General features: G+C 42.4%; 2 protein-coding genes and 1 long non-coding RNA gene across 3 annotated transcripts in view; 1 reads left to right on the forward strand and 2 right to left on the reverse strand.

Moving 5' to 3' along the window:
- Positions 1–17,476, reverse strand: part of RPL27A (ribosomal protein L27a) — a 224,431-nt gene extending 206,955 nt beyond the window's left edge. The window contains exon 1 of the mRNA XM_061380182.1: positions 17,468–17,476. Within this exon, the coding sequence (XP_061236166.1) occupies positions 17,468–17,471 (4 nt within the window). The 5' untranslated portion in view covers positions 17,472–17,476. The remainder of the gene's footprint in view (positions 1–17,467) is intronic.
- TMEM9B (TMEM9 domain family member B) lies at positions 450–12,622 on the reverse strand. The gene is made up of 5 exons (XM_061342528.1): positions 12,433–12,622; positions 10,552–10,643; positions 6,946–7,054; positions 5,789–5,923; positions 450–1,602 (listed from the first exon to the last, which is right to left on the reverse strand). Exons 1-5 carry the CDS (start codon positions 12,559–12,561, stop codon positions 1,447–1,449), a joined length of 621 nt encoding a protein of 206 aa, XP_061198512.1. The 5' UTR covers positions 12,562–12,622; the 3' UTR covers positions 450–1,446.
- Positions 17,477–23,440: 5,964 nt separating the features above from the next.
- LOC133226528 (uncharacterized) lies at positions 23,441–24,371 on the forward strand. The gene is made up of 2 exons (XR_009729535.1): positions 23,441–23,588; positions 24,064–24,371. It is a non-coding gene; the product is annotated as an uncharacterized LOC133226528 (long non-coding RNA).
- The last annotated feature ends 1,296 nt before the right edge of the window (positions 24,372–25,667 follow it).

A 25,667-nucleotide genomic window follows, 5' to 3' on the forward strand; every position in this document is an offset into this window, starting at 1 on the left:
ACTACAGGACTGACAAAAGAATAAAGCTCTGTATCTGCAAGGAGCTTCAGTCAATGCAAATGTTACCATGGGGAAACTGTGTTTTCACTCCAAATGTGGGAGACCATGTGTACAGGTATAGCTGGTGCAGTTCACTTCCCATGCTATTCTGTCCCACAAGCTATGGACTAAGCAAACCAAAACCGCACCTAACATACAGTTCTTTCCCTTCCGCACCGGAGCTGACAAATGCACAAGACAATAAAGTAACTCCATATGTAGAGCTAAATTTGAGTAAGGGATTAAAAACCTTTTTCAATTAGCAATTTGGTGAGCCCATCCTTCCTTTGCCTAAGCACTGACCAAGTGGTATTTCTACTCTGATGCGTTTTCAGAGAAGTGCTTTTATAGATGGATTTTACATGCAGGTTAATGAGGGAGAAAAAAAGATGACATACAGATAGTGTACATCCAGTTTTCAAAAATCAGTTTTATCTTTAATTGTTACATTCCAAAGGGGATATATGAAAGTCATCTAGCAACCGTATACCTCTTGAGAGGTAAGTACAGAATCATAGATACAAAAAATACACCTAACTCCCAAGATGACAGGTGCTAGAGAAAGTATGTGCCTTACATCATCAATCCAGACAAATGCAGGAAGATTTTTATAATAAATACTTCATCATATACTAACTCCTGAGACTTTACCCATCTAAAGGAAAAGATCTTTTTCTTTTTTAAAGAGATATACACATACAATATATTAAGCTATTAAAGCAAAATAGAACAAAATGCCAACACTGTCTTTATATGCACTGCATTTGAGTTTATCTACATCACAGTACATTAAGTATGCAGCTTGAAGACTCAGTGTCCCTTTAACTTTCACCTTAAATCTGCAAACATCACTTGACATACAAGCATCTTGAAAGTACGAGTGCAAGGAACCAAATGATGAATACAGCCAATTAGGATTTCATCCTCTGATATGAAAAGATTCTACACGGCAAGATTCAGATTTCCCGTACCTAGCATAAGTCAGCAGAAAATCCAAGTGTATTTACAAAAGGTCTTTACGTAAAGTGGTTAGTGATTTGCAAGTAATGACTGTGTTCCCAGGTACTTTTTAACCACATAAATAGTAGAGAGAAATATACAGTTAAAAACACCATAAATCACAACTGTAAATAAGATACCACAGTGGCAACCCAAGATATCTCAAGGTTTATTTTCTTTTCAGTTTTGTTAGTAAAAGCCATTTAAAATGTAAAGATCTTAGCTTTTGGTTAATCTTTTAAAATTGCTTCCACTCCAGTACATTCCTTCAAAGTTCAAATACTTTTTTTTTAATCAATAATGAACCATTCAAGAAAACCCTTCTGAATTGGCAGGATCAGGAAGACATGAGTCAGCTCTTTCAATCAGTTCACTTTACTTCCCTGGAGTTATTTTAGTGAGACACAATTAACTCAGCACAACATGACGGTCAAAGACGGATTTGCGTTGCTCTTGGACCTGTAGCTTCCAACGCTGCTGAGCATACTCCACTTTGTTCAACACATTGGCGCGGCTTCGAGAACGAGCCAGCACATCGTGTGCATTTGCAAAAGGCTGGTGATCCTGGAATGCAAAAATCATTAGTTTAGATCTCAACCATTCCACTGAGCAATTACATTAGTCGTCTTTGTAGTTACATTCAAAAGGAGGTGGGGGTTGTTTTGGTTTGTTTTTTTAAGTAAACAAGGTGTTTCAACAAGCTGCCAGTAATAATGACCCAGCAAGTTCTTGAATAGTTAGAACTATACTGCAGTTTCTCATCCAAAGTAACTTCCACAGGTTTCCCAAATAAACCAAACTTCATAGTACTGTCAAACAATCATCTGCTGCCCACAGACCCCACAGTGAGCTGCAAGATCAGAACCACAGTCTTGCATCCATTAGCAGCTGGTGAGACAGAAGCCTAGAACACACCCAGGAATGAGGAGTCTCCTGTTCTTGTCCTGAATGCACTCCACTTGAAAGCTGAATTAAGAGTCAGTTCTCTGCCAGCTCTTGGCCATTTACTGATGGCAGTTCAAGATGTTTATACACAGCTTCTATATAAAACCAACACACTCTGATGTTTACCAAACTAAACCTATTGTACTGAGCTGTCTAAAAGCACAGTGTCAATACAGCTGTTTAAGTGTCAGAGCTCAACAATAACTGAGTGTTTGTTTAATATTTACTCTGTTTTCTAACCTGCAAAGCTTTATTTTCTTGTAGTAAATATAACCAGGTTATAAACAGTAAGAGTTAGAACTGAGCTTATTTGGCTATCAAACTGTTTTGGACAAATTTCACATTGCTAAATCTATGTCAGAAAGTATCATATATACAATGCATAATGAAAAAGAACGTAATTATGTCCCATATTAAATAACTGACTTCTGTGCATGTATACACTTTTTTCCCCAGAACACTTTTGAATATATTTACATCAATGGATACTTTATTTGTAAATAAATTTGTACTGTGTAGAGTACCTCAATGATATTTCTTAATAGTACAGAGATTATCATTAATGATACCCATTGAAGTGATGCCTACAAGCCCCAAAGCCACACATGAACCTCACTGGGCTAAGAAACATGCTCACAGATAACAAGAAAGAATCCCTGAACCACAGAGCTGTAGTCTCATAGTTGGATATACCTAGAACAGGCAGGTAACAGATGGCAAATCATTTAATTCACAGGGAAACAAAATCATGATAGCAACACATTTCTGCCATAAAATAGATAATGGGAGTGAAAGCACAAGACAACCTACACGGTGCTGGCTTCCCTGATAAACAATAATCTCGGCTCAAAAGGCTGGGTCCTGTCAATTTCTATGTAGACAAGGGGAAAAAGAATTTAAGAGAAAAGAGGTCTGTGGAAGCAGCTTACATTCATCGGTTGCTACTGCCATTAATGGGCAATGAAAAAGAGCAAACATACTGGCTTGAAATCCAGCAACAAAATTGATGCATAGAAAGTGTGCTAAAGATCAGTACCCCAAGGACTTGCAAGAGGGAAGGAAAAGACGGGGATAATTCACGACGGTCCTTAAATTATTTCACATTCACTGTCACAGAAGGAGAATAAACAGGAAAGGACCAACATAAACTAGAGCAAGGACTTGTGAAGTACCTTTTGTTCTGAGCACTACTGTAGATAAAAGCAACAGTGACTCCACTAGCCACAGTAACAAGGGTCACATAACAGTTACAGTAAAACACAAATTGGTTAAAACAGATACAAATTTTTAGGTAAATTCATTCTGCAGTTAACCTGAGTTCTGCCACAGGACTTATTTCACTTTTCTACCTACTATCAGAAGATTCTAACCCAGATTTGGAGGTATTAATATAATAAATAAAGTATAAAATAAGGTATAAATAAGGTATAAAAAAAAAGGTACAGCATACAAATTCATGTTATTCAAGTAGTAATCTGCTCAATCTGCTGTAAGAATGCAGACAGAAAAAGGGTCATTCAAATCCCTCCTTTAAAAAAAACCCAAAAAACAAAAACAACACACCAACAAAACCAAAACCCCTATATCCTCTTAGAAGTGACTGGGAAATCTTAAGATGTCAATACAAAGACATCTGGAATGTGTCTCCATGTAATATAATACATAAGGAAGTGCAGAAATAGTGGGGCATAATAGCAATAGTATACCTCTGTTTAAAGAACCTTCAACTTCAGACAATGTTAGCTCAAACTTGGCTAACAATCCCACATTTCTGTTATGAAATCAAGGTAAATAAAGAAGACACAGCTGATAAAAGCTATTATTATGCTTGATTTTGATTACTTAGTATGCTCCCTCAACAGAACAGAACGCCTTTGTAAGTCAAAATGGCTGATGTGGCTACTGTTGATGAAAGACAGTAGAACTAAAGTATATGCTTTATTAGCATATACTCAGTTTATGTTAACTCAGAATATGCTGTTTACTTAGCAGTGACGGCTGTCACTCCAAAACCAGAAACAACCTGGAGAAGCTGAGCTCAATTCACATTAAAAACTACAGATACACAGCATAACCTACCATAGCATTTATCAGTTTTGATACCTTCAGATCTATGAAGCCACCAAAACAGGCAATGAAAACTACAAGACATTTCAAAAGATTTTAAGTCTTGCCATCATAACTTTGTTTCACCAAGAATAACCATATTTTTCTCCTCCTATTAACTTCCTAGTTATTTGAAGGAGCCATGAAAATATTATTAACAATTTTATTGTAAGACACTAATAAAAGTTTTAAGTCTTTCTGACTAGCTCTCATTTACTTCAACAGTAATAAAGTGCTCATTGCTGGTTCAGCAGACAGCAATCTTCCCATTTCATATGCTGGTTTTGGTTTCAAAAATTCTTTCTAAGGTTACACCACACCCAAAGGATACTTTATCAGTAAAAGCAGTGATGCTTGAGGGCTCAATACTGAAAGTACACTGATGCTGAGACTTCAGAACTGTTTTATCAGTTTGTATGGTTCACAGAATCATAGAATAGTTATTGGTTGGAAAGGACCTTAAGATCATCAAGTTCCAACCCCAATGCCAGGGGCAGGGACACCTCGCACTAAACTGTATCACCCAAGGCCTCGTCCAACCTGGCCTTGAACACTGCCAGGGATGGATCATTCACAACCTCCCTGGACAACCTATTCCAGTGCCTCACCACCCTAACAGGAAAGAATTTCCTCCTTATATCCAGTCTAAACTTCCCCGGTTTAAGTTTTAATCCATTACCCCTTGTCCTATCACTATGGCCCCTAATGAAGAGTCCCTCCCCAGCATCCCTATAGGCTTCATCACCAGCACTGACACTTCATCACCAACTCAGATGCCATTGTAGAAAACCTTCCTAATGGTATTTTATGGCAATACTCTCCCAGGCATGCAGATTCATCAGGTTCAGATACACACAGATTCATTAGACGCAAAGCCATAGTTCATATTTTTAACACTATTCGAAGTCCCACTTCAATACAAAATGACCTACTCCTACCAACCAGTATTCCTTATCCACACTGACCAGTTACTTAAGTGTTTCCCTCTTTCCAACACAGTTTCATATGGTCTCATTACCCCTTCTTGTAACGAATGAAGACAATTTTATTCCATTTTTATTACAAGTCAAAAACACTGTGTTGGAAACTGGGAAGGCCAGTAATGACAGGAAGCTAAGTCATTAAAGTTCTGCTTCCCTTTTCCTGCCCCAGAAAGGTTGTTCACATCTGTTGGAACATCCTGTCGCATTCTGGTTCCTAGCAGTAACATTAAGACATTATTTCAGCATCTGTCATTATTTTACTTCATTATAATAATTTCTCCTTAAATTTCATCATGAACACATTCAAACTGGATCAATAGCAGGTGCAATCGTTCTACCTCCTTTTATAGAGAGAAATCTAAGCCATAAGCAACCTGCATAAAAGTCACTAGTATGACTGCATGGATCAATAATACTTAAGAAGTTGTACTTCCTACATAGCTTACCTTCATTCCTACTCTGCTTTTTCTCTGAGAAAATAATCTTTGTCTAGTTGGGATAACTGATGGAGTCCTAATCTTACCACTTTCTAGGCCAGTGAAAACTGAAAGAGTGGCTTCACAGAAGTCATCACACAGCCTTCAGTTCCTCTCCCTTCAGGAAAACCATTTACACTGCTTGCACAAAAAAAGCTGCTCATCCCAAGTATTTATTTAACAACTAACCACCCCAATCTTTATGTTAACTTAAGTACACAAGCACTCTGGTGAACTCACCCCAATATCTTCATCACTTTGTATGAGCTGTGAATGTCCAAATAGACGTCTTTTCAGTATAGGTTCCACCAGTGTAAGGTATACCATGTACAGAAGAAGTAGGCCCAAAATAGACAGGTATATGATGATTGTAACCTACACAAGGCAAGCACAGTCAGAATTGCGACACGGCCCTCACAATCTCTCAGCAGGAAGCAAGGACCAAAAGTACATGCCAAGCTTGTGATGAGCCTGTTGGTTTTGGAAGTGTCACCAGATGACTTAAAACCCACGAATGGAAAAAAAACACCAAACTATGACCGGATATTAAAAGAGCCAGACAAATTATGGCTTGAAACAGTTTCTCTTAGTGAGGCCTTGCTACAAATCTTATGATATTATGCCATCCCCTCTTAAAACAACCTGGTATTGTAAATCTCACCTCAACAACACAACTGTTCAGTTTAGCCATTAACCTGGGATGACAAATTTGGGGGTTCCTGCATGTTCTCCATTCTCTAGCACAAATCTGCATTCAAACAGTCACTAAGAAAAATGGGAAGGGAAAAAGAAATAACAAATTTCTACAAGACCAAAAATAGGAGCCTGTGTTACAAAAGAAAAGATAGACTGCACAATCTATTCACACAAGCTTAGGGCTCAATGGCTCCAACAGGACAAAAATATATATTAGCTATATAATATAAGAATATAAAATACGCATAAGATATATAAGATATATAAAATACAAGAATACAGAAACCAGTTAGGGCAAACACTAACAATTTTGCTCTTTTTAGTTTGCCAGTGTACACAGAAAACTTATAGTAAGCGAGTGAGACAGCTGAATAATGAGAGGCCTTCCAAAAATGGTAACGAAAACGAAGTCCAAAGCTTGAAAAATATGGCCTAGAACACTCTGAATTTCAGCAAGGTATAAAACCTAATCTCAAAAATGGGAATCTTCAATAAAGGATCTCATGCCCGCTCTTTCAGCCATAGCTTGATGCTGTTGTTACTACTCAAGATAATTTGTGAGCAACCATAATGAAAAAAAGTTACATCTTAGGGCACTTCAGAAGCATTTTCCCTTTAAGAAGAGTATTTATCTAAAAGACAGACATATTTACTAATTGGTTGAAGTATTTAACTCATGCCAACAAAATTACATCATTTACCTTAATTGTGACAGAGCTTCTCTCTTCATATTTGCATTCACAACGTAAACAGTACGCTTCTACATCAGGTCCAGGGACAGGCATAGGCTCAACCACATGAAGACAGTCACTGAAGATAGACAAAGTGCCAGGTCACTTTTGAGCCGGTTTTAGCTAACCTGTTCTACTATGCCTGCAGACCCCAGCTGAATGAGCAGAGAAGCCACCTCTGCTTAAGATCAGCTGTTCTAAATTACAGGCACTCAAGATTTAAAATAAACAAATAAATCACTACTCCACAATTATTCTACTTAAACAAAAAATTCAGCTATTGACAATCTGCTAAACAAGTTTTAAGACCTTTCTAAGTACAATGCTTTCCTTTTTCAGTGAAAGCTTTAAAGCTGTTAGCATAAGAAGTCCAACGATTTGAATCCCAGCCTGAATACATCATTTGACACTGTCATCATGGAAGAAAGTAAACTCCAACTATACAATTCTTTATTCATCATACTCAAAAGAGCCTTACTCTATCATTCCAGTATACAAAAAGAGATTAACCTCTCTTTGGTGTTCATGAACAGAAGTTCTCTTTTCTTGCCATAACAAGTTAGACATTGAGGCTTAAAAGATTATAAATGTAAGTCGGTCCTGTGCCAAAACGCATGGTTGACAACCATATGGGCACTCAGTATCATAGCACTGAAGTCCAGCTGCCATGAGACAATTGCTCTCACCAATAACTTATGTAATTTTGGTCTTTTTGCTGACTCGGGTTGGTTGTTCAGAGCTTGTACCCCAGAGCTCCTGCAGAGCACTGAGAGAACAAAAAATCACGTTTCACCTTTATCCTGGTTAATTCAATATTAGTACAGTCAGAAGCAGGTAATGAAACAAAATCCCTGAAATGACAACAGAAGTTTAGGATTCAACACTCTTCCAGACTAGATTACAATACATGGCCAGCCATCAACTCATCTCTATTTTCTTTGTATTTCTTCTTCATAACTAGGACTATTGAGTGTGAAGTGTAAAGTCACAGTCTCTGGAGTAGAGTAGAAAGCTTGTTTTCCCCATTTATTTGAAAGTAAAGTTACCTTCTCTGTGGAGGAGTGCACCATTCAAACTTCAAAATCAAAAATACATGCAAATTATAATCTATACAGTTTCTGTTCGTATGATGGAAAGCTTGCATCAATATGCTGCACAGGTATGGTAAAAAGCTTGTATGTAGCTTAAGGACAGCAGTAAGTCTGTTACTTAAGTAGATCAAATATTAATACCAGCTTTTTTTTTTCCTCTGGTTTAGTGTTTCAAGATGCTAGGAAGCATAGGATTTATCAGAACCTTAGAATTTTGATGATGTGTTTCTTCAGACTGCAATTCTATGGCAATTTTAACAGAAAACAGAAAAAGCTGACCCCTTTCTAATGGATTTTCCCACTTAACTGCCTCTACATTACCGCTTTCTCTCTTGCACCCACAGTAACAGCACCAAGGAAGCAGCTCTTCCAAGGCAAGCTAGGCTACTCAGACGGGCAGCTTCTGCACAGACAGATTTCCAGTTCAGTCAGCTTGTAGACAGGGTGTCCTCCCTCCTGCACATCCATGACTACTACTGAAGCTGGCCTCTATATACAGCAATATATTCAAAGTACAACACCAGCACTTTTGAACTGGGTTCTTTACCCTTTAGGTGCTTATGCGTCACTGTGATTGCTAGCACACTGTCCATCAGGAAGGGACTGCCTGAAATAGTTGCAAACTCCAGAAGGATGAACAGCTTTTATTGGTGTCAAATCACCCCAGCCCGTACTGATGTTAGCATAAGGCACTGTTTGTCATCTGAAGACAAAGAACTCACCACTCCAAGTGGAAGAACTAGAGCATCTTGATGTACATTATAGGTTCAACATTAAAAATTAAGTTTTTATTTTATGTCTGGAAAAGCCAGCAGTAAGTGGCCATTATACTGTACATAATTCATAAAGACACTAAACATTGATCTGGCTCATCTCACAGGTAACTGGCCTATAACTGATCAAATACCTAAAGGATGGTGCATATCAGCCAGTTCTATTCAATAAGTTACTTGCAGTGCTGCAGCAGCCAAAATACAGCACTAAATTTGTCAATTTTATTACACATAAACTAGCAAACAAGCCTTTCAGAAGCAGCAAGAAGACATGTCAAACAGAAGATCAAAGCCATAAAATGTTCCCCACGTAACAAATTATCTCAACAAAACAAGATGTAAGATTGGAAAATCAATTTTTGAGATACTATATCCATCAGGATCTCTCACAATAACTTTAGTCAAGCCTTGAAAGATAATTTCTCCTTCAACCCATACCAATATTGATTTAAAGGAAAACAGAGTCTTTTCTGCTAGTAAGGCACATACTACCCACTACCCACTAGAAAAACATGAAAATCGATTTTCATTTGCAGAGTGGTAATGAACAATAAAACCAGTGATACTAATGCTCTGAAATGTTTGCTGTAGCTGGAATTCTCCCAGAATGCTTCACTGCTGCAACTTAATTTGTCACAGCAGAAGTAATATAGTTAAGTTAATCATGTGGAACAAAAACAGTAATTTTGATTGGACAGTACATTTTATGTTTATTGGTTTAGATTGAAATTTACAGTGTTACCTCTCACAGTTCTCCTGTAACTAATTTAATAAATCAAGGCACAGCACTACACATATCTGTATTACTAATGTTATTCCTATAATTATTTTTGTGGGCCTCCTCCGGGGCATGAAATTTTCATAATCAGGATGCCAATCTGCTGCTACTTGTCAGACTGAAAAGTCTTTTATGAATTCTGAATGTAACTGGAGAAGAGTCAATATATGAAGAAGTATGTCACGTTTTTATAGGCTGACCCAAGAATCTGGGCACTTCCAACATCAATGCAAGTCTACAACATGATGTTGTATTTGTATTATTTGCATAGACAATGACACTCAAGGTAAAAGTACACAAGGGAGCTATCCCAATGTAGCAAATCACTATCATCACCTTTTCTTCTCCAACCCCTCATCCCTGGCCATGCATATCAGTCCTCAGCTTGGAGTCCAATAAATGCTATAGCTGGCCTAAACAATATAATACAGTACACTGATGAGGCACAGAGATGCAAGACCTCTCTCTGAAAAAACATGTGTTGGTAGATGGCTCAGGCCATGTCATATAACTGCACTCTGTGACTGCAACTCCAAGGAACAGAAACCTTCAGAAACAAGTCTCTAAATTCTAGTATGCATTTCAAGAGTGGAGAAAGAGGAGACAGTACTCTCGAGCACTAGTTCCATGGCCATGCTCCCTTGCCCTTGTGTCATTTCAAATCGCCGAATTCAAATTACAGCACCCACTTCCCTTTTTCTAATTTCAAGTCTAAATAAATAACTAAACATGGAAGCAAGCAAACAAAAACAGAAGACAGGGCTAAAACTCCGGACTTCAAGCCTGGGCTCTTCCAGTACTTAAAAGTTCCAGTAAGTTATGAAAGAGATATCATTTCTCTTGGTACTACTATAGGAGACTCACATATAATCACTATGGTACCAGTCTTTTACCAATAAGATCCATTATAGTTTTTTATGCCACACACACTCACCAGTCTTTCTGTGAAACATTTTTGTTGTAAATATGGCCCGAATGGTCTTTGTAGGGTGGGCAGATGCATTTACATCGGACATCCTCAGAATTCTGCAGAGTAAACAACATGCTTAGAACAAATTATCATCAGTAACTGTAAAAGGATATAGAAAGCACTCCTTACATAATACCTGAAATATTTAACACAACCTACTTGCAAGTATTTTTGAATAGCCTTACCCAGGATCCCCTTCAAGTTTAAGAACAACCCTTTAAAATTACTAAGCATGGAAAGCAACTTGTCAAGTAACACTATTGTTTTAGATAGCAAATGCATTCTTCACAAAAACAAACCCTGGAGTTTAAGCTAACCCTTTAAGAAAAACAACATTCAGAAGCAACTGATGTTGATATACTTAACTATTCAACTTATGAGACAGCTGTATAACAGACACAGTGACGAGCTTAAAATTAATGAAAGAATATTAACCCCAAATGGAGGCTGGCAAAGAAACCTCTGCAGATAACTCTGTCCTACCTGGCCACAAGAGATATAACCCTGTAAGAAAAACTACTAGAGGGACTAGAACAACCTACAGTCCTTGTCTCAAACAGCAGCAGGATATTGTGAGGTAGAGAAAGCAAGTACAAAACTGGAATTCCAAATAAGGGTGTAGTAAGTGTGCAAGATTACAGAAACTTGTATAAGTTTTAGAGAAACAAATTAACACCTGCAGAAGCAATAGGCACTGCAGAAAGAAGTGAGGAGAATTAACTGTTATGAAGAGTGAGAAAGAAGTAGCATCCAAAATTAATATTTAGATTAGTACTGGGAAAACTGAACTTCAGGAAAAGATCACTTTGTGTAGTACACTAAAAGAATTATTTTCTCCCCCAAATTTCACAGGAACAGAAAACCCTATGGAAAGGACACAGGTGTCCAGCAACAGGCTATGAATGAAAGCATCCTCAAGTACATACCAACTCAGAGTAACATATTTGAGTAAATGACAGAGGATAAACGTGGCTTATCTAAAATACCAGCTACTTTCTTACAGCCTTACAAAATAACAACTCAAGAAGTATCGGTCAGTTGGAAAATCTTTCTCCACACTGAACAATCAAGTCAGTGTGACACTAAGTGGGCACAGGTCAGTTGGAAAATCTTGACTGCACTATATATCAAATCACTTCTGGTCTCTCCACAGAAAACCCCAAGAGCTGATTATCATTAAACAGGAGAAAGTTCAGACATGCAGGTACTTTGACACAGGAAAGACTTGTACTTTTAGGAGACACGAAGTTTTCAGTCAGTCACTGAGTCACTAAGATTACAGCCCGAATATTAACACAGAAGGACCAACAGCAGAGTGTCTGGGGGCACTCAACCCGGGCAAAGCAGCAGGAGCCGACAGAGCTGCCGCAGGCCCGGCGAGAAGAGCTCGCTCAGACCGCGGAGCTCCGCGCTGAAGAGGCAAGACATGGGGCTGACCCCAACCACAGCCCGGACAGCCACAAATGCTGCAGCTTCACCTCCAGCGAGGCCCTTCCAGTGAATACGCGCCCGTCGGTTGTAGTTTTGGTGACGGCTGCTCCGGGGACCACGTCAAAACTACATAAATTGCTACAGACTTACACGGCTGTTGCAGACAAGGGTGACACAGGGCATCCCGGTCCCGCTCCTCCGCCTGCCCCACGGAAAGCGCCGAGCTCCCAGCGGGCAGCTGCCCGGCCAAAACCACCAGGCCCACCCTCCACCTAAAGCAGGCCGAAGCGACAGCGGCAGGGACGGAACGACCGGGCGACACCGAGACCGGCGGGGCGGAAAAGGGAAGGCCCCGGTACCGGGAAGAGAGGGCGGGGAATATCACTGTGACCCGTTCCCTCCCGCGCCGCTCACCTTTGCCTCGGCGCCCAGCCCCGCCAGCGCAGCCAGCGCCAGCAGCCAGCAGAGGCCAGCCCAGGCCCTGCCGCAGGCCGCCATGTCGATCCCCGACCACTTATCGCTGCCGCGCCGCCAGCCCCACATCGCCCGCCGCCATCACTTCCGCCTTCCGCCGGCCTCACGTGAGGCGGCGTCCGTCCGCGCTGCCGGCCCCCCGGGAACGGTGGCGCCGCAGGATGGTTCCGGGGTGAGAGCCCGGGTTCCGCTCGGCCTACGGGCAGGACCGTGAAGGGCGTCTCCCCACCGCACTCGCTGCTGAGCCCCGCGGGCCTCAGCCGGTGATCCCCTCCAAGTAGCACAACGGGTTGCTTGCGAGAGTAAGCGGAGGAGCCTTTTACACAGTGCTTCCTCACTCTCTGTGGGGTGGGTTTTCAGAAGAAAGCATTGAAATGGGTTAAAATTGGAAAGTGGCAATAATTAGCACTCTAAATGAAACGTTCATGTTGAGATGATCCAGTTTTTCCATAACTGAACATGCAAGAGCAATTTCTATAAATCTTAATACATGTTCTAGACAGCTGTTTGAGAAGACATCACTAAAATCCACCAATGTTCCCTATTTGTAGTGTGGCTGTTAATTGTTGCCACCCAAGAGCGGTATTCACCTTCTGTCAGAGGGCAGCCAGCGATGATGGGGAGCAGCCTTTCCAGCTGTAGTCCCTTGAGACCTGCAGATCGAGCAGTTTACAAACCTTCTAGGCTCGGGAAGGAACCCGAGGAAGTTCTGTCCTGTTCTTAGAAAGAAGTTCTTCCCTGTGAGGTTGCTGAGACCCTGGCACAGGGTGCCCAGGGAAGCTGTGGCTGCCCCATCCCTGGCAGTGTTCAGGGCCAGGCTTGGAGCAACCTGGTCTAGAGGAAGGTGTCCGTGTCTGGGGGTCAGAACTAGATGAGCTTTGAGGTCCTTTCCAGCTCAAACCATTCTGTGAACCCCAAATCCACCTGTTGGCGCTGGGGCTGGATCCACTATGACCCTGGCACAGCAGCCACGGTCAAGCAGGTGCTTGAGCCCAACCAGGGAAACCACTCAGGCTTATTTCAGCTTCTCTGACACACTTCATAGAGGAACTTCAGGCTGCAGGACTCAGATCATTTATTCCCTCTCCTCTCTTTTATATGTTGTGTCTTCCTTATATCAATTTTCTGCCCTAAACTGCAACATAACAACAAAAGCTGCTCTGTACCTTCTCTGCTTCCCCAGCCACCAGTTAGTGTCTGTAATTTCACAGGAACAAAATTAATCCTTTAGCTATAGTGTACTTTTCAATTGTGCTATTATACTTTAATAGTTGTGTAATACTAACACCGCATCAAGCGTCTCAGTAAAGGAGTCTGAGTTACTATGGAAACACAAAACACCTTTATTTAAAATTCAGGGAAAATTGCCAGCAGAGTATAATGAGCATACATCAGGTTTCAGCCTTAGCCAAACTTGTCTGTTTAATGACTGTATCTGCAGTGGAAGTGTTCTGAAGCGTGAAGGTGGCTCTGTGTCTCCCTCACCACCCACACTCATAGTCTGCAATGGGTGAGGTGACTGCTGGTTTGAAAAACATGCTGAATCCTTAGAAGAACACAGATGGAGTTTTGAGCTGAAGTAAACAATGTGCAGTTTCAGAAGCACCGCTGCGTTTGGAAGAGCTCATGGTAGAAAAGGGTTTCTATTAGTCTGATAGACTAACACTCTCAAAGAGCTCTACTACACAGGTAATAACTGCACATTTTTTAGATGGTTGGAATGGCCTTTGGGACCTTAAAGGCCAGTCTTGGAGCTTCCTCAAATCCAAGGACACCAAAAAAAGAAAAGCAAGCCTGTGAGCCACAAGCTCTTGGTGCTGCAAGCTAGAGGCAAAGATTACTCTTTCTCAAAGATGAGTCCATTCTTCCTGTAGGAAACACTAAGCAATGATTTAGTAATCAAAACTGCTGGATGAATTATTAAAAACAAAAGATACTGGAAAGTTTTATCTTTTGGGGTTTTGGTTTTTGTTGTATAGGGTTTTTTAAATTTATTTGTCAGCACAACAGTATCAGAAGCATTCCTGTTAAAGTACAGTTTAAAAAACAGACGTTAAAACATGTGAAGAGAGGATGATTTTACGAAAAAGGATGATTAAATGATTTCTCTGAGAAAAACTGCTCTTCAGCTAGCTAATCTGCCAGAAAGGCTGAAGATTAGTTTCATCTTCAAGAGAGCTCTTAGAGGTTCATCTGTGGAGTCTGAGCTTTAGTAGCGTGCAAGCTGCTCCCTGCACTGTGAACTCAGTCCTTACTGCATCAACTGTCTTCAAATTAGTGGAGCTGAGCTGCTACACTTTAATGACAAGATTTGTTTTGAGTTGCAGCTATGTGCTGCCTCTCTAAGCTAAACCCTGTGCTTTGCTATCATGCACCATAAAAAGTCAGCTTTTTACAGTTTTGTAGCTGCTATCATGTACGTCTCCATCATCAAGGCCCGCTCACCTACCCCCCCCCCCCCGAAGAGCTGCTGGCAGTGCCTTTGATCAGTCAGAGGCCCTGCCTGTGAGGCTCTGGGGAGGGACAATCGACAATCCTGCTCCCACCCTGGCCACAGAGGAGGCGAGCCATGGGGAGCAGCAAATCCCCCTGGGTCTTTGGGGCACAGCCGGAGCAGGGAGCAAAAGACAAGGCTGCAACAAAGACAGAGCACATGCAGATCATCCATAGGTGGTGGTGGGGTAGAGCCACCTCAGGGGCTTATCTTCTCTGTTCAGGCATCTGATGAAAATAGCTTATTAAGAGCTTTGTATTTTGAGGCACTGTATGTGCAAAGCAGGCTTCTGCTTTTCCTTTCCTGCTGCAGGAGCCTTCCCAACGTCGCATCGTCTCTGTAGCCAGCCATGCACTAAGCTGTATCTCTGTTCGTCCTTACTGTGCTGCACTGATTCCCATGTGTATAAGGGTATTTTAAAACCTTTTCCCTGTAAAGTAACTTTATGCACTAAGTGGTAATAACATTGGACTCTACTGTGCTGTGTAAAAAAATTTGTATAGGGTTGCTATATAGGTTTGCACTCTGCAGCTGAACAGGCATTCATTGTCATGGGGTGGATGTTCCTTAGAGCAGGTGGGGTAGATGGTATTTACCATAATTTTTTGCTAATGCAAATTACCGTATTTTTATGTCAGTTCAGCCTATTCACATACAGAACTTGCCTGCTTCCCTTCCTTTTCTCAGACGAGAAAATCTTTTCATTATCAACAATCGTATAAAAGAAAAATCTGAAGGGATTATGTAGATAAGTGATTGAATCAGCATTTCTGCAGCCATTGCCAACGTGAAAGCAATGTGACATTTGCACAGAAAGAAAAACAAAGTAAATACAGATTTTCTTTTGTCTATTCCCTATGTTCAGTTAAAAAAATTAAATGATGGCAGCACTTGTTATTAGAGCAGTCTTTACTTAGCAGAGAAGTGTGGGAAGCAATTAATTACAAAGTTGATTGCTCTAGGCTAATGAGAAATTCACCTTTCAGCAGATCGGTCGTCAGCATCCGTTTGAATATGTTCTGTTGCTGGTACTGCATCCCTTAAAATAAATAGCACACTTTTGCCTCATAGGTTTATGTTTTGGGCCAAACACCCGATGGCTCTGTTCAGGTCTAACTTATATTCTGGCTTCATGGTCTCTGGACAACAGAAAGAGAAATCGATGCCAGCGGGGTGGATGGGGTACAAGGTTTACAATAAAAGCAAGCTTTCCAAATATAGTTCATCTCAGAGACCCATTACATTACCGTAATGCAATGTAATGGCTGGTGGCTTCCTTCCATAACCGAGGCATCATTTTGTAATCTGCTGTTAGAAGTTATGTAAAGCCTTTCACAACAGGAATGTATGCATATGGAAAGGACAAGCCAGAGAAACTGTTTACCTCTGTATTTCTATATCTGTATTGATATTTATGATATGAAGCAAATGGAGGGAAGTGCTGAAAGAGCACAGCATTTATTTTATCTTTCTGTCTCAGTGAATCCACTCTTTTCTGCAGGCTGTAAGAGTTCAAGGTCCCTCTCTGCTAATGCAAGGTCAGCTGGTACTCTCATATAGTGGAGCATTTCACTCCACTCCCATTTCACATACATAGGGAGTATGCTGTGTTCTGCATATGGTGTCAGGTAGTGACATATGTCAGGCTCTTATCAATGCAATTCCTGGTGCATGTCCCTTCCTTCAGCAAAGGAAACACACTTCAGTCACAAGGAACAGCAGCTTATAGATGAGAAGGGGCTTCAGCTGGTTAAGCACTATCTGTAGGTCCACAACTCAGACTTCATTCCTTTCAGCGTGAAGAACGGCTTCAGCATTTGTTTATTTAATCCAAAATTTATTAAGAGCCTTTGGTAGGCCTGACCTGGCATGAACTTGGGCACCCTGAATGCCTTGCCCATGGGAGAGACAAGGTCAGTGCTGCTCCACATGCTTTGTCTTGTACTCTTCTTCTCCTGAGGAAAGCTTTTCCCAGAAGCCCATTTACGTGAAGGCAACCATGCCCAAAAGTGAACCACAGTTTCTTCTCCATGCAGAGTAATCCACAGGGATTACTCTAATAAATCTGTGCTCCCTGTTTTATAGTCAAAGAGGTTAGCACTAAACATAAAGTCACTATGAATCCGGAACATACTCTACTCAGTGCCAGAGATTTCATTCCAATCTTTGCTGCAACTTGCATGGAAACACCATAGCCAGTGAGAGATACATGAAAGACAAGGCAAGGCTATGATTATGATACAGCTACAGGCCTTTTGTAACAGTTTATCATTACTTTTCTCAAACGTGTTGCTAAGCAGAGGGTTTTTAATCAATAACCTCAACAAATAAACTAGGAACCCCTCCATGTGTTGGCTCTGTTCTCTTCCCTTGCCTGCTATTTTGGCCTGTTTTCCAAAGTACACATCAAGTGAGCCCTGGATGGATGTGGGCCCCTCATTCACACTTCAGTGTCAATAGGAAATGAGGAAGATAGACTCAGCATCTTGCTGGCCGGGGTCACTGACAGTAGTGCAGTTATATTGCAGATGCCTGCTTTAATTAAGAGCTCTTTGTCAGCAGACCTGGGCAAGACAAAATGAAAGCTTGGAGGCAATGAACTGAGTTTTGCACTTCTAACCTTTTTTCAGTTAGCATTTTCAGCCTTTCTCAGATCTTGGGTTACCTACTGCATTTGATCATACTGTCACTGGTCCCTGTGGTGTAACATTAACAATATGCTTTATTTGTTTTAGATACATAATTCCTTATAAGTGCACAAGCAGGGTTTTTGATGCTCTTATTCATTCTCATTCTTAACCATTGCTTATCTCTAGCAACCATAGTATCACACAAGGTTTTTCTTACAGAAGAAAATTCAAATAGTTACACACATATAGACCTGTACAGAGGAGGTAAGTTGCATTCAAAGACAGCATTGCGCAAAGGGAGTCAGATACTTCAGATGACCACAAATATTGACATTATGTCAATATTTTGTATTCTCAGCTTGTACGCCACGGGCATGTACACATGGGGCTCTACGCTTTGCCTTCTGCCGTGGAATCATTATGGATGCCAAATTCATAGCCTGTCAAAATGTGCACAGACAGTGAAAATCAAGTGAAATAATCTAAGTAAACAAGGCCCTCAGTAACTGCTTTCTAACACGGTCCTATTGCAGAGGGCTCTTAAAAGAAACTGTAGTTCCAGCAGGTATTTTTCTTCTCAGCCCTTTCACTCTGACATCTGTGCCTAGACACTCAGCTGGTGTAAAGTCTTGCTCCATTCAGACCAGAAGTGACGCCACATTCATGCATAGGGGGGTTCTGGCCATTGTGTTTCATTCAGATTGAACCTCTAATAGAGACAACCTAGTAGCTGGCTCTCCTCATGCTGCAGAAAAGCATTGATTTTGTGCAACTACGTAGCCAGAGTTTATGTGGAAGACGCAGCATGGAGGATGCCCTACTTGCTCTGTTCCCATGACAACACCCTGCAAAGCAGCTCCCTGCAAGCTTCCCCCTGACTGCCTCATCACATCTGACAGCCATACCCAGGATGCAGAGTTCAGCCCCAGACAATGCTTCTTCCTTCAATTAACAAGAAGTGTTTTGCAAGGAAAGAAATGTCTATTTGAAATAGTGATGTTTGGATTGTTAGAACAGAGAGTAGTAAGCTCTCCACCACCCAAACACTGGGGAGATGGCAGAGTTTTGTCTCCCATTTGATACTGCACACTGCTGCTCAGTAATATGATTTGGAATGACTTTTGGTTTTGCTCTGGAGGCTATATTTGTTTTCATTGGTGCTGGGTACAATGTGCCTGATTCTCCATGTATGCTGAAATGAATTAAAATATAACAGCACTTCAAGTAACTCCTCATCTCATGTAATAGAAGTTAAGGAGTTGTTCAGACTAATTATTGTGGAGAGGAAGATCTGCTTTTGTTGGGAGTGAGCCTTATCCTGCCCATCCTCCAAAAGCTGTATGCCTCCTGGGAGCCCCTCAAGAGAGAGGCCTTCACAAGGGCCAAATACAGATCAGTCAAACCAGCAGCTATCCAGGCACAAGTCTTTGGAGCTGATGCTTTTGGCTGTATAGATAAGAAATGAGGAGCATAAAGATGAATTCAGGACATTGAAGCTTGGTGGCAGTGGTGGAAAGTGAGCTTAGTTTTCCTGCCTGCCAGACCAGTGCTATAGTGAGTTGGAGGACGGGAGTCTTTCTCTTCTTTTTAAGTTAAAAGTATTTTAAAACATTTTTTCCAGTACAGATTCTAAGTTTGTTTTGCTTTTTATATGAAGACCAAGAGCTCAGTTTGGGGCTTTGGCTCTACCACTCCCAGTTACTCTGTACATGCCTCAACAAGTGCATGTTGCCATCTGGATAGAAGGGAATCAAACTTAGGCCCGATATAACCAAGAAAGTGCTGGGATATAAATGGGACTCACCAAAGGGCTAGAGCCCACAGAGGGGCTTCTCCAAGCCTGCCCAACTGGGAGGAACTTGCAGCTGGATTCTGACAGAGTTACCCCCTTTCTGGCACTGAACACTACGGGGGGCTGGCAAGTGCTCTGTCCTGGCACAGTCGTGGCCATACTGAGGTGTGAACAATGGCTGCCTTACCACCTCTGATGTTCTGGACCTGCAAGTGCCCATGAGAGGGCATCACAGCTGCAACAGTGAGCCAGACTCTGTGCTCCCTTCCTCCAGCAGCAGTCCTCTGAGCATCCCTCACCTCATACCTCTGTGTGCTACTCAGAAGGCTTGCATGGTCCTGAGTCAGGAGCCAGGTTCACTGTCACAGGGGTCAGCATAAGGTGCTTCCTGCACCACATGCAAGGATGCTGGCAGTCCATAAGTGACAGCCCATAACCCATCCCAGGCACATGCCCCACCAGCAGCAACGGAGTATTGTGTCCTGAGTTTTATAGCACTGTAAGGACTCAGTATAAAATCCACTGCAAAAGCTCGTTGCTCTGACAGACAAAGCAGTTTGTGTGTTATGAGGTCAGGCTATCTGCTGAAAAGCTGTTTGTCCTGCCTCTTGGTGACTGCATCATGCATATTTTGATTTGATCCATTATTCAACTTTGTCCAGCCCAAGCATTTCTGTGACCCCAGCATCAGCCTGCACATTGCCTTCAACTTCATTCAATTACTGGCTAATCTGCTCTTCCATTTTATTTGATCTGCACCTTAAAGACCAAATCACGTGTACTGCAAATCATACAATGACCATCCTTAACTTGGATAGCTTCAAGCTGGTCCTGAGGAACAATTAGATCACTGTCTGTAGAAGCTGCTATTTAACGAAGAAAGAAATGACAACTCTAAATAAGGCAGATGCAGAAAGCCCAAAGATTGCTTACACTGATAATAAAAATTAATCAAACATTATTAACAGTCTCCAGAGAACCTAGTACATCATGTGCTTCTGAGATGTGCCGCTGGTTATTCTGCCTGTTGCAGAGTATCTCAGGCAGAGATATTCTGCCTGACAAGAGCACCTGCTTCTCTCAGCTCAGGGGCAGAAAGGAGCTTTGCTGCATCAAGAAAGGGATCAAAATTTGGAGCCATTTTCAAACAGAGTGGGGGTGGCTGTTCTTGAAAGCTGTTTGAGCCAGCCTGCAGTTTGGTGGTGCCAAGCCATGATCACTGGGGAGGTCAGTAAATACATGCAGGTGATTCTACAAAATACATAGCCTTGCTTTTCTTGCTGTAGAGTAGGACTTACCTAGAGACAGCCCACTCTGAGAAATATTCCCTGGGAGGCTTCTTCTGCACCCACCTAAATGCAGCTGTGATGGGCTTTTAGGTAGGCAGCATATTTGACGCAGGAGAGCTGTGGGAAGCATTGGTTATTAACACTAGTCTCTCATGGATTATTTTAGCACACAGTTATTTCTACTAATCGCATGTCATTCCTTTTTCCATCCTGCCTGTCTTCCTCACTAGCCACATTACCTTAATTTTAACTCAGCTTCAAAAGCTGGATGCTGAGTCCATTCTGTATCATCTTTAATACACTGGAGCCCTGATGAATGCTTCTGGGTTTCACAACAACTGAATGTTTTGTTTGGGGTTTGTTTATTTGCCCATCACCACCACTTATGTTTATAGCTTGGTATTGTGGGAATAGTGAGGAAAGTGAATAACTGATCTTGCCGTATTTTTCTCCTAAAGCAGTAAGAAGTGCATCTGGATTACCTTAACTCAATTTGGGACAGCAGAGAGGCGAAGTGTGGGGAGAGCAACTGATGTGAACTCATTGCCATCTGATACGATTTTGGAATGAGAGCACCCTATTAACTACCCCTTCATGCAGACTACAGTGATTCATTATGTTGGTGCTTTCTCTGCTGGCTGCCACTGTGTCCGATTGCTCTCTGGATAGGTACAGGTGAACCCATTTCCCCTTCTTTATGATAATTACTTAGATAATGAGCAAATTCCCAGTTGGATTCTACTGTTGGATGCTCTCTTGAGGACAGGTGATGCTCGCTGGGGCAGAAAATGATCCTGGCAGCAGAGGGAGGACTTTGTTGAGAGTTAAATGACATCCAAATAATTTTAATATAAAGTCACCACACCTTGTTGAAACAAGCTTAAGCTTTCTTTCTTCAGCTGTGCCTCCCTACTGCATAGAGCAAGCACTGCCTTGTTCTGCCACATAGCCATGAAGCACATGCATAGCACAAGCAAACAGGATATTGGAGTGCCTGTGGTGGGGTAGGTTGCTGTTGGCCATGTCCTGCACACCACAGCAGGGGCCTGGAGAACCTGCAGCAGCAAGGACGTGAGTTTTTTCACCTGCCCTGTTCTGCCCATGTATCTGGGCTGTCTGACCCCCAGCCTGCTAACCATAACCACAGCATGCTCAGAGAGCAAATTATTTGACAAGGCCTTATTGTCAGAGGAAGAGATAAAATCCTCACCGAAATGGTCTCCTTCCCCTCATTAGTATGACCTTCTCAGAGTTTCTCTCTACAGTGAGAAGCAACAACAGCATCTCCACCGGTTAAATCGTTGCTCTGTAGCAAGCTGCTCTAGGACCCTGTCCCAAGAGGCTCTTCCTAGCTGTTAAAGCATTGACCAGGACTATAAGGAGCCCCACTGAGAGACGCCTCAGCCCTCACAGCTAAACCATACCTGGGATCTTTGCTTTATTCATTACCTAATTGGAAGGCACTGAAATGGATATTGGAAGATATCTCATGACCTTAATATCACAGCATATGAAGCAGCAGGAGGAAAGAGATGCTAGGCAGAAGCTTCCCTGCAACAAAATGTGGTCTCAGTTGGAGTAAATGTATCTAGGAGAATGCTAAGCTGTAAATGCCAAGTTAATTAGCCCTCGTACATAATTTGTTTTTAAAAATACACTGTCATCTCCTTCTGGAGGAAGAAGAGCCCATTCTGTTAGCCTAAAAAGTCTATCGGAAAAATGTCATTAAAGCCTAAATCAAGAAGCGTCATGATACTTTCAGTAGAGGAGTTCTCTGTGAGTAGAAGCAGCTTAAAACCCACAGATCTCCTTTCTAAACTTGCTGAGCAAGAAGGCCAAACAGCCCTTCCACAGCACCACTCTCAGCAGACCTACTTTACTGGTTCTCAGACACCTCCACTACTGAGACCCAGCTTCTCTGTTACACCAGGTCCAAGTCATATTTTGCCCAATTAAGGGTTGTCAGCAGATATCTCTGCCAGCACCCAAAAAGGCTAGTGGCAAAATCCTGATCATTTTTTGTCTATCCTGATCTCTGCTGGCCTGGGTAAATCCAGGGTGCTTTGTTTTCTGGATAAATCCAAGCTTTGTTTTCTGACCAGGGATTTTGAAATGTTTTTTTGGATTTGTGATCCAGAGAAGTCCAATGATTAACCCCCAATTAAATTTTTCTTTTCGAATTAATAGCCAGTGCTGTCTGATGTTGCACACTTTCCCATATGAAGCCTGTTTGTCTTTGTTCTCCATGACTCGGTGTGTTTTGCAGCTGTCAAGTGCCTGATCCTTTGCCATGCTCCGTCTGATCTGTTTGTGGCGGAACAGAGGACTGGGGTTTATAGCAACAGTTTAAAATATATTGGTTTTCTCATTGAGAAGGTAGGTCTCAATATTGCTCTTTCCCTTATGCAGTATTTTTCAATACTGTCTCTGCCAGCAGTGCCACTGAGATGATCCCCAGCTGGCAACAGCTGGAAAAACACAGTGACTAGCACAATGGGGTTGTAGGTGACATTGGTACTAGCCCTGCCTACCATTTCCTAACAGCAGAGAGAGTTTTTAGCTGGCTGGGTCCATGTTTCTCATCTCAGTCTTCCTGTCAGCCCCTTCTTAATGCTTCATCCCTTGGAAGGAAGAATGTCACAATGTCACCATGAGGCTGCTGCCCAGCAAGAGCATGAGGATGCTGCAAGCTGCAGCTTGCTTCACCCCAGCACAGGCCAGCACAGCCAACCCAGGTACAAACAGTACAGCACTGCAGAAACCATGCTGTGGAGCACAGGGCTGGTAAAGACTGTGCCAACCCCACAGGCAGTGAACCTGAAGGCACCTCGAAGTGGTAGTTGTTTCCTCAACTGCAGTCACAGTGTCTGCATGTCCATTGCAGGGAGGAAGTGTTTCTTCCTGGTTCTTGAGAAGGATATGTGAAAGGGGGTGAGCAGTAAGTCAGTTCTGACCCTGCCACTGCCCAGGGAAGACATGTGGACAGCAGGGGTGAGACACACAGGGCTGAGCTTCCTATCTTTTAGGATACTGGAAAGTTTTACGTTCAGTGAGCACATAGGTCTGCATATCTTCCCCTTGTGAGAGCCAAGATGCTTTTCTGGAGAGTCCAACCATTTCTCACAGTGGGGGCAGCCACTAGCCCCAGGCATCCATCCTGCCTCATTCAGAAGAAGGAAGAGAGAAAGTCCCTGCAGCATCCCTTCAACTAGTTCTCACTGCTGTGGCTTCCTGTTATTCCCAAACTCCTGGTATTTTTAGGTTGACTGTCTTCACACCCACTTTGATAGTGACGAAGTCTCATCCTGGGGAAGTCATGGCAGGACCAACCTAGTAACAAAATCATTAAATCAATTCTCCTTTCAGCAATGCCATCACTAGTGAAATGTCACTGATACCTACAGTGTAATCTCCAGAGTCTGTAGCCTTTCATCAGCAATGTGATTGTTAAGAGAAGAGGAGGAGGAGGAGGAGGAGACTAGCACATGGCTGAGCTAGCCCCAGCAGCGGAAAGCCCATGAAAAGGGGAAAAAAGAAAACTCAGCTTATGAAAAGGATCAGACTTTAAACTGATGGAAAACCAGTGCCTCACCTCCATCTATTAAGTGGACAGATGATAAAGCAATACAGGCCACAACTGATGTTTGCCCCATAAAATAAACCAAGCAATGTACAGCCCTAAAACATGTTTATCTGGAAATAAGTCATCTAGTTATTTGCTTCTGAGACATACAAATCAGGCTTGTTTTCACAACATGTTGAGCATCACATTATCATCAGCAAAACAGCAATAGAAAAGCCCATAAAAAGGACCTCCCTGGAGAACTATTAGATAACAGATTACCCTGCAGATATCTGTGGAGAGACACCCCAGCGGGTCTCATCTAATCAGCTGCTCTACTGGCAGAGGCAAAGAAAAAATGCTGGTGGATCTCAGCAGGAAACAAAATGCATGTGAATAATGTTGCTGTAGGGCTAATTCTGGCAGCATCCTCTGACTTCCCACTTGGATCAGCAGCAAGTCCTGCTGCAGAATGGCCAGCCCAGAAAGAGTGAAACTGGACAGTTGGTTCCAGAGCACTTGAACTGATGTGGAGAGGAAGGTGTTGGGGTTAGGGGGAGGAGGCCCACTCCACAGCCCCAGGGTGCTCCTCCTCTGCTACTGCCTGCCCACTGTCAAATATAGGCATGAACTGGGAGCCTGACAGCCACCCTCCACCAGCTGTCCAGGTCTCTGAAGTTTTCAGAAAGCACTAATGTCTTAATCACAGGGGCCATCTTAATTGCAGGAGTCCAAGCAACAATGCCCTGCAAGTTCCACCATATTTCGAAGCACTGTGATGGACCAGATAAGGCTCCTGTTAATGCCTTCCTCTTTGTGTGCTTCAACTCCGTTTTAGGCATGACCAAAACGAAGACATTAACAGAGGGCTAAAGTGTGCTGTCCCACTGCGCTTTGGTGACTACATTAACAAAGCTGTAGTGCTGGAGAGCCCTTTGGCCAAGGAGCAGCTGGCTTGCTCTCTTTTAGGCTGTTTGGGGTAGGGTGTTGCACTTGTCCTCACCTGCAAAATGTTTGTTTGCTGCATGACAGCATTCACCAGCTAGGGCATAAATCATTCAACAAAACCCTCCGCTACCCTAGGGGCTTCTGATAACATGCTCTTACAGCTGTCTTTTTATCTCCCGAGTCCTTCACATCCCAGATTGTTTCAGACATTGCCCTCTCCTCTGCCCGCAGCCACCTGCCAAGAGGCAGCAGGTCTCTTGGCTGAGGGGACATGCCTGGGCTCCCTGCAAACCCATGTCAGCAATAGGTTGCCAAAGGCGCCTAAGTACATGCCTGTGCTGGAGATAAGCAGGAGCAAGCACCCAGGGCTTGCTGAGCTGGTCTACAACACTCAGCCACTTTACCACTTACCTCTGCGGGCATGGAAGTGCTTGTGTTGATGCAGAGATCTGATGTTACT

The sequence above is a fragment of the Neopsephotus bourkii genome, unplaced genomic scaffold (assembly GCF_033783945.1).
Source record: "Neopsephotus bourkii isolate Nb327-2 ecotype Australia unplaced genomic scaffold, CSIRO-AGI_Nbou_v1 NB_1792, whole genome shotgun sequence".
Taxonomy (NCBI): domain Eukaryota; kingdom Metazoa; phylum Chordata; class Aves; order Psittaciformes; family Psittacidae; genus Neopsephotus; species Neopsephotus bourkii.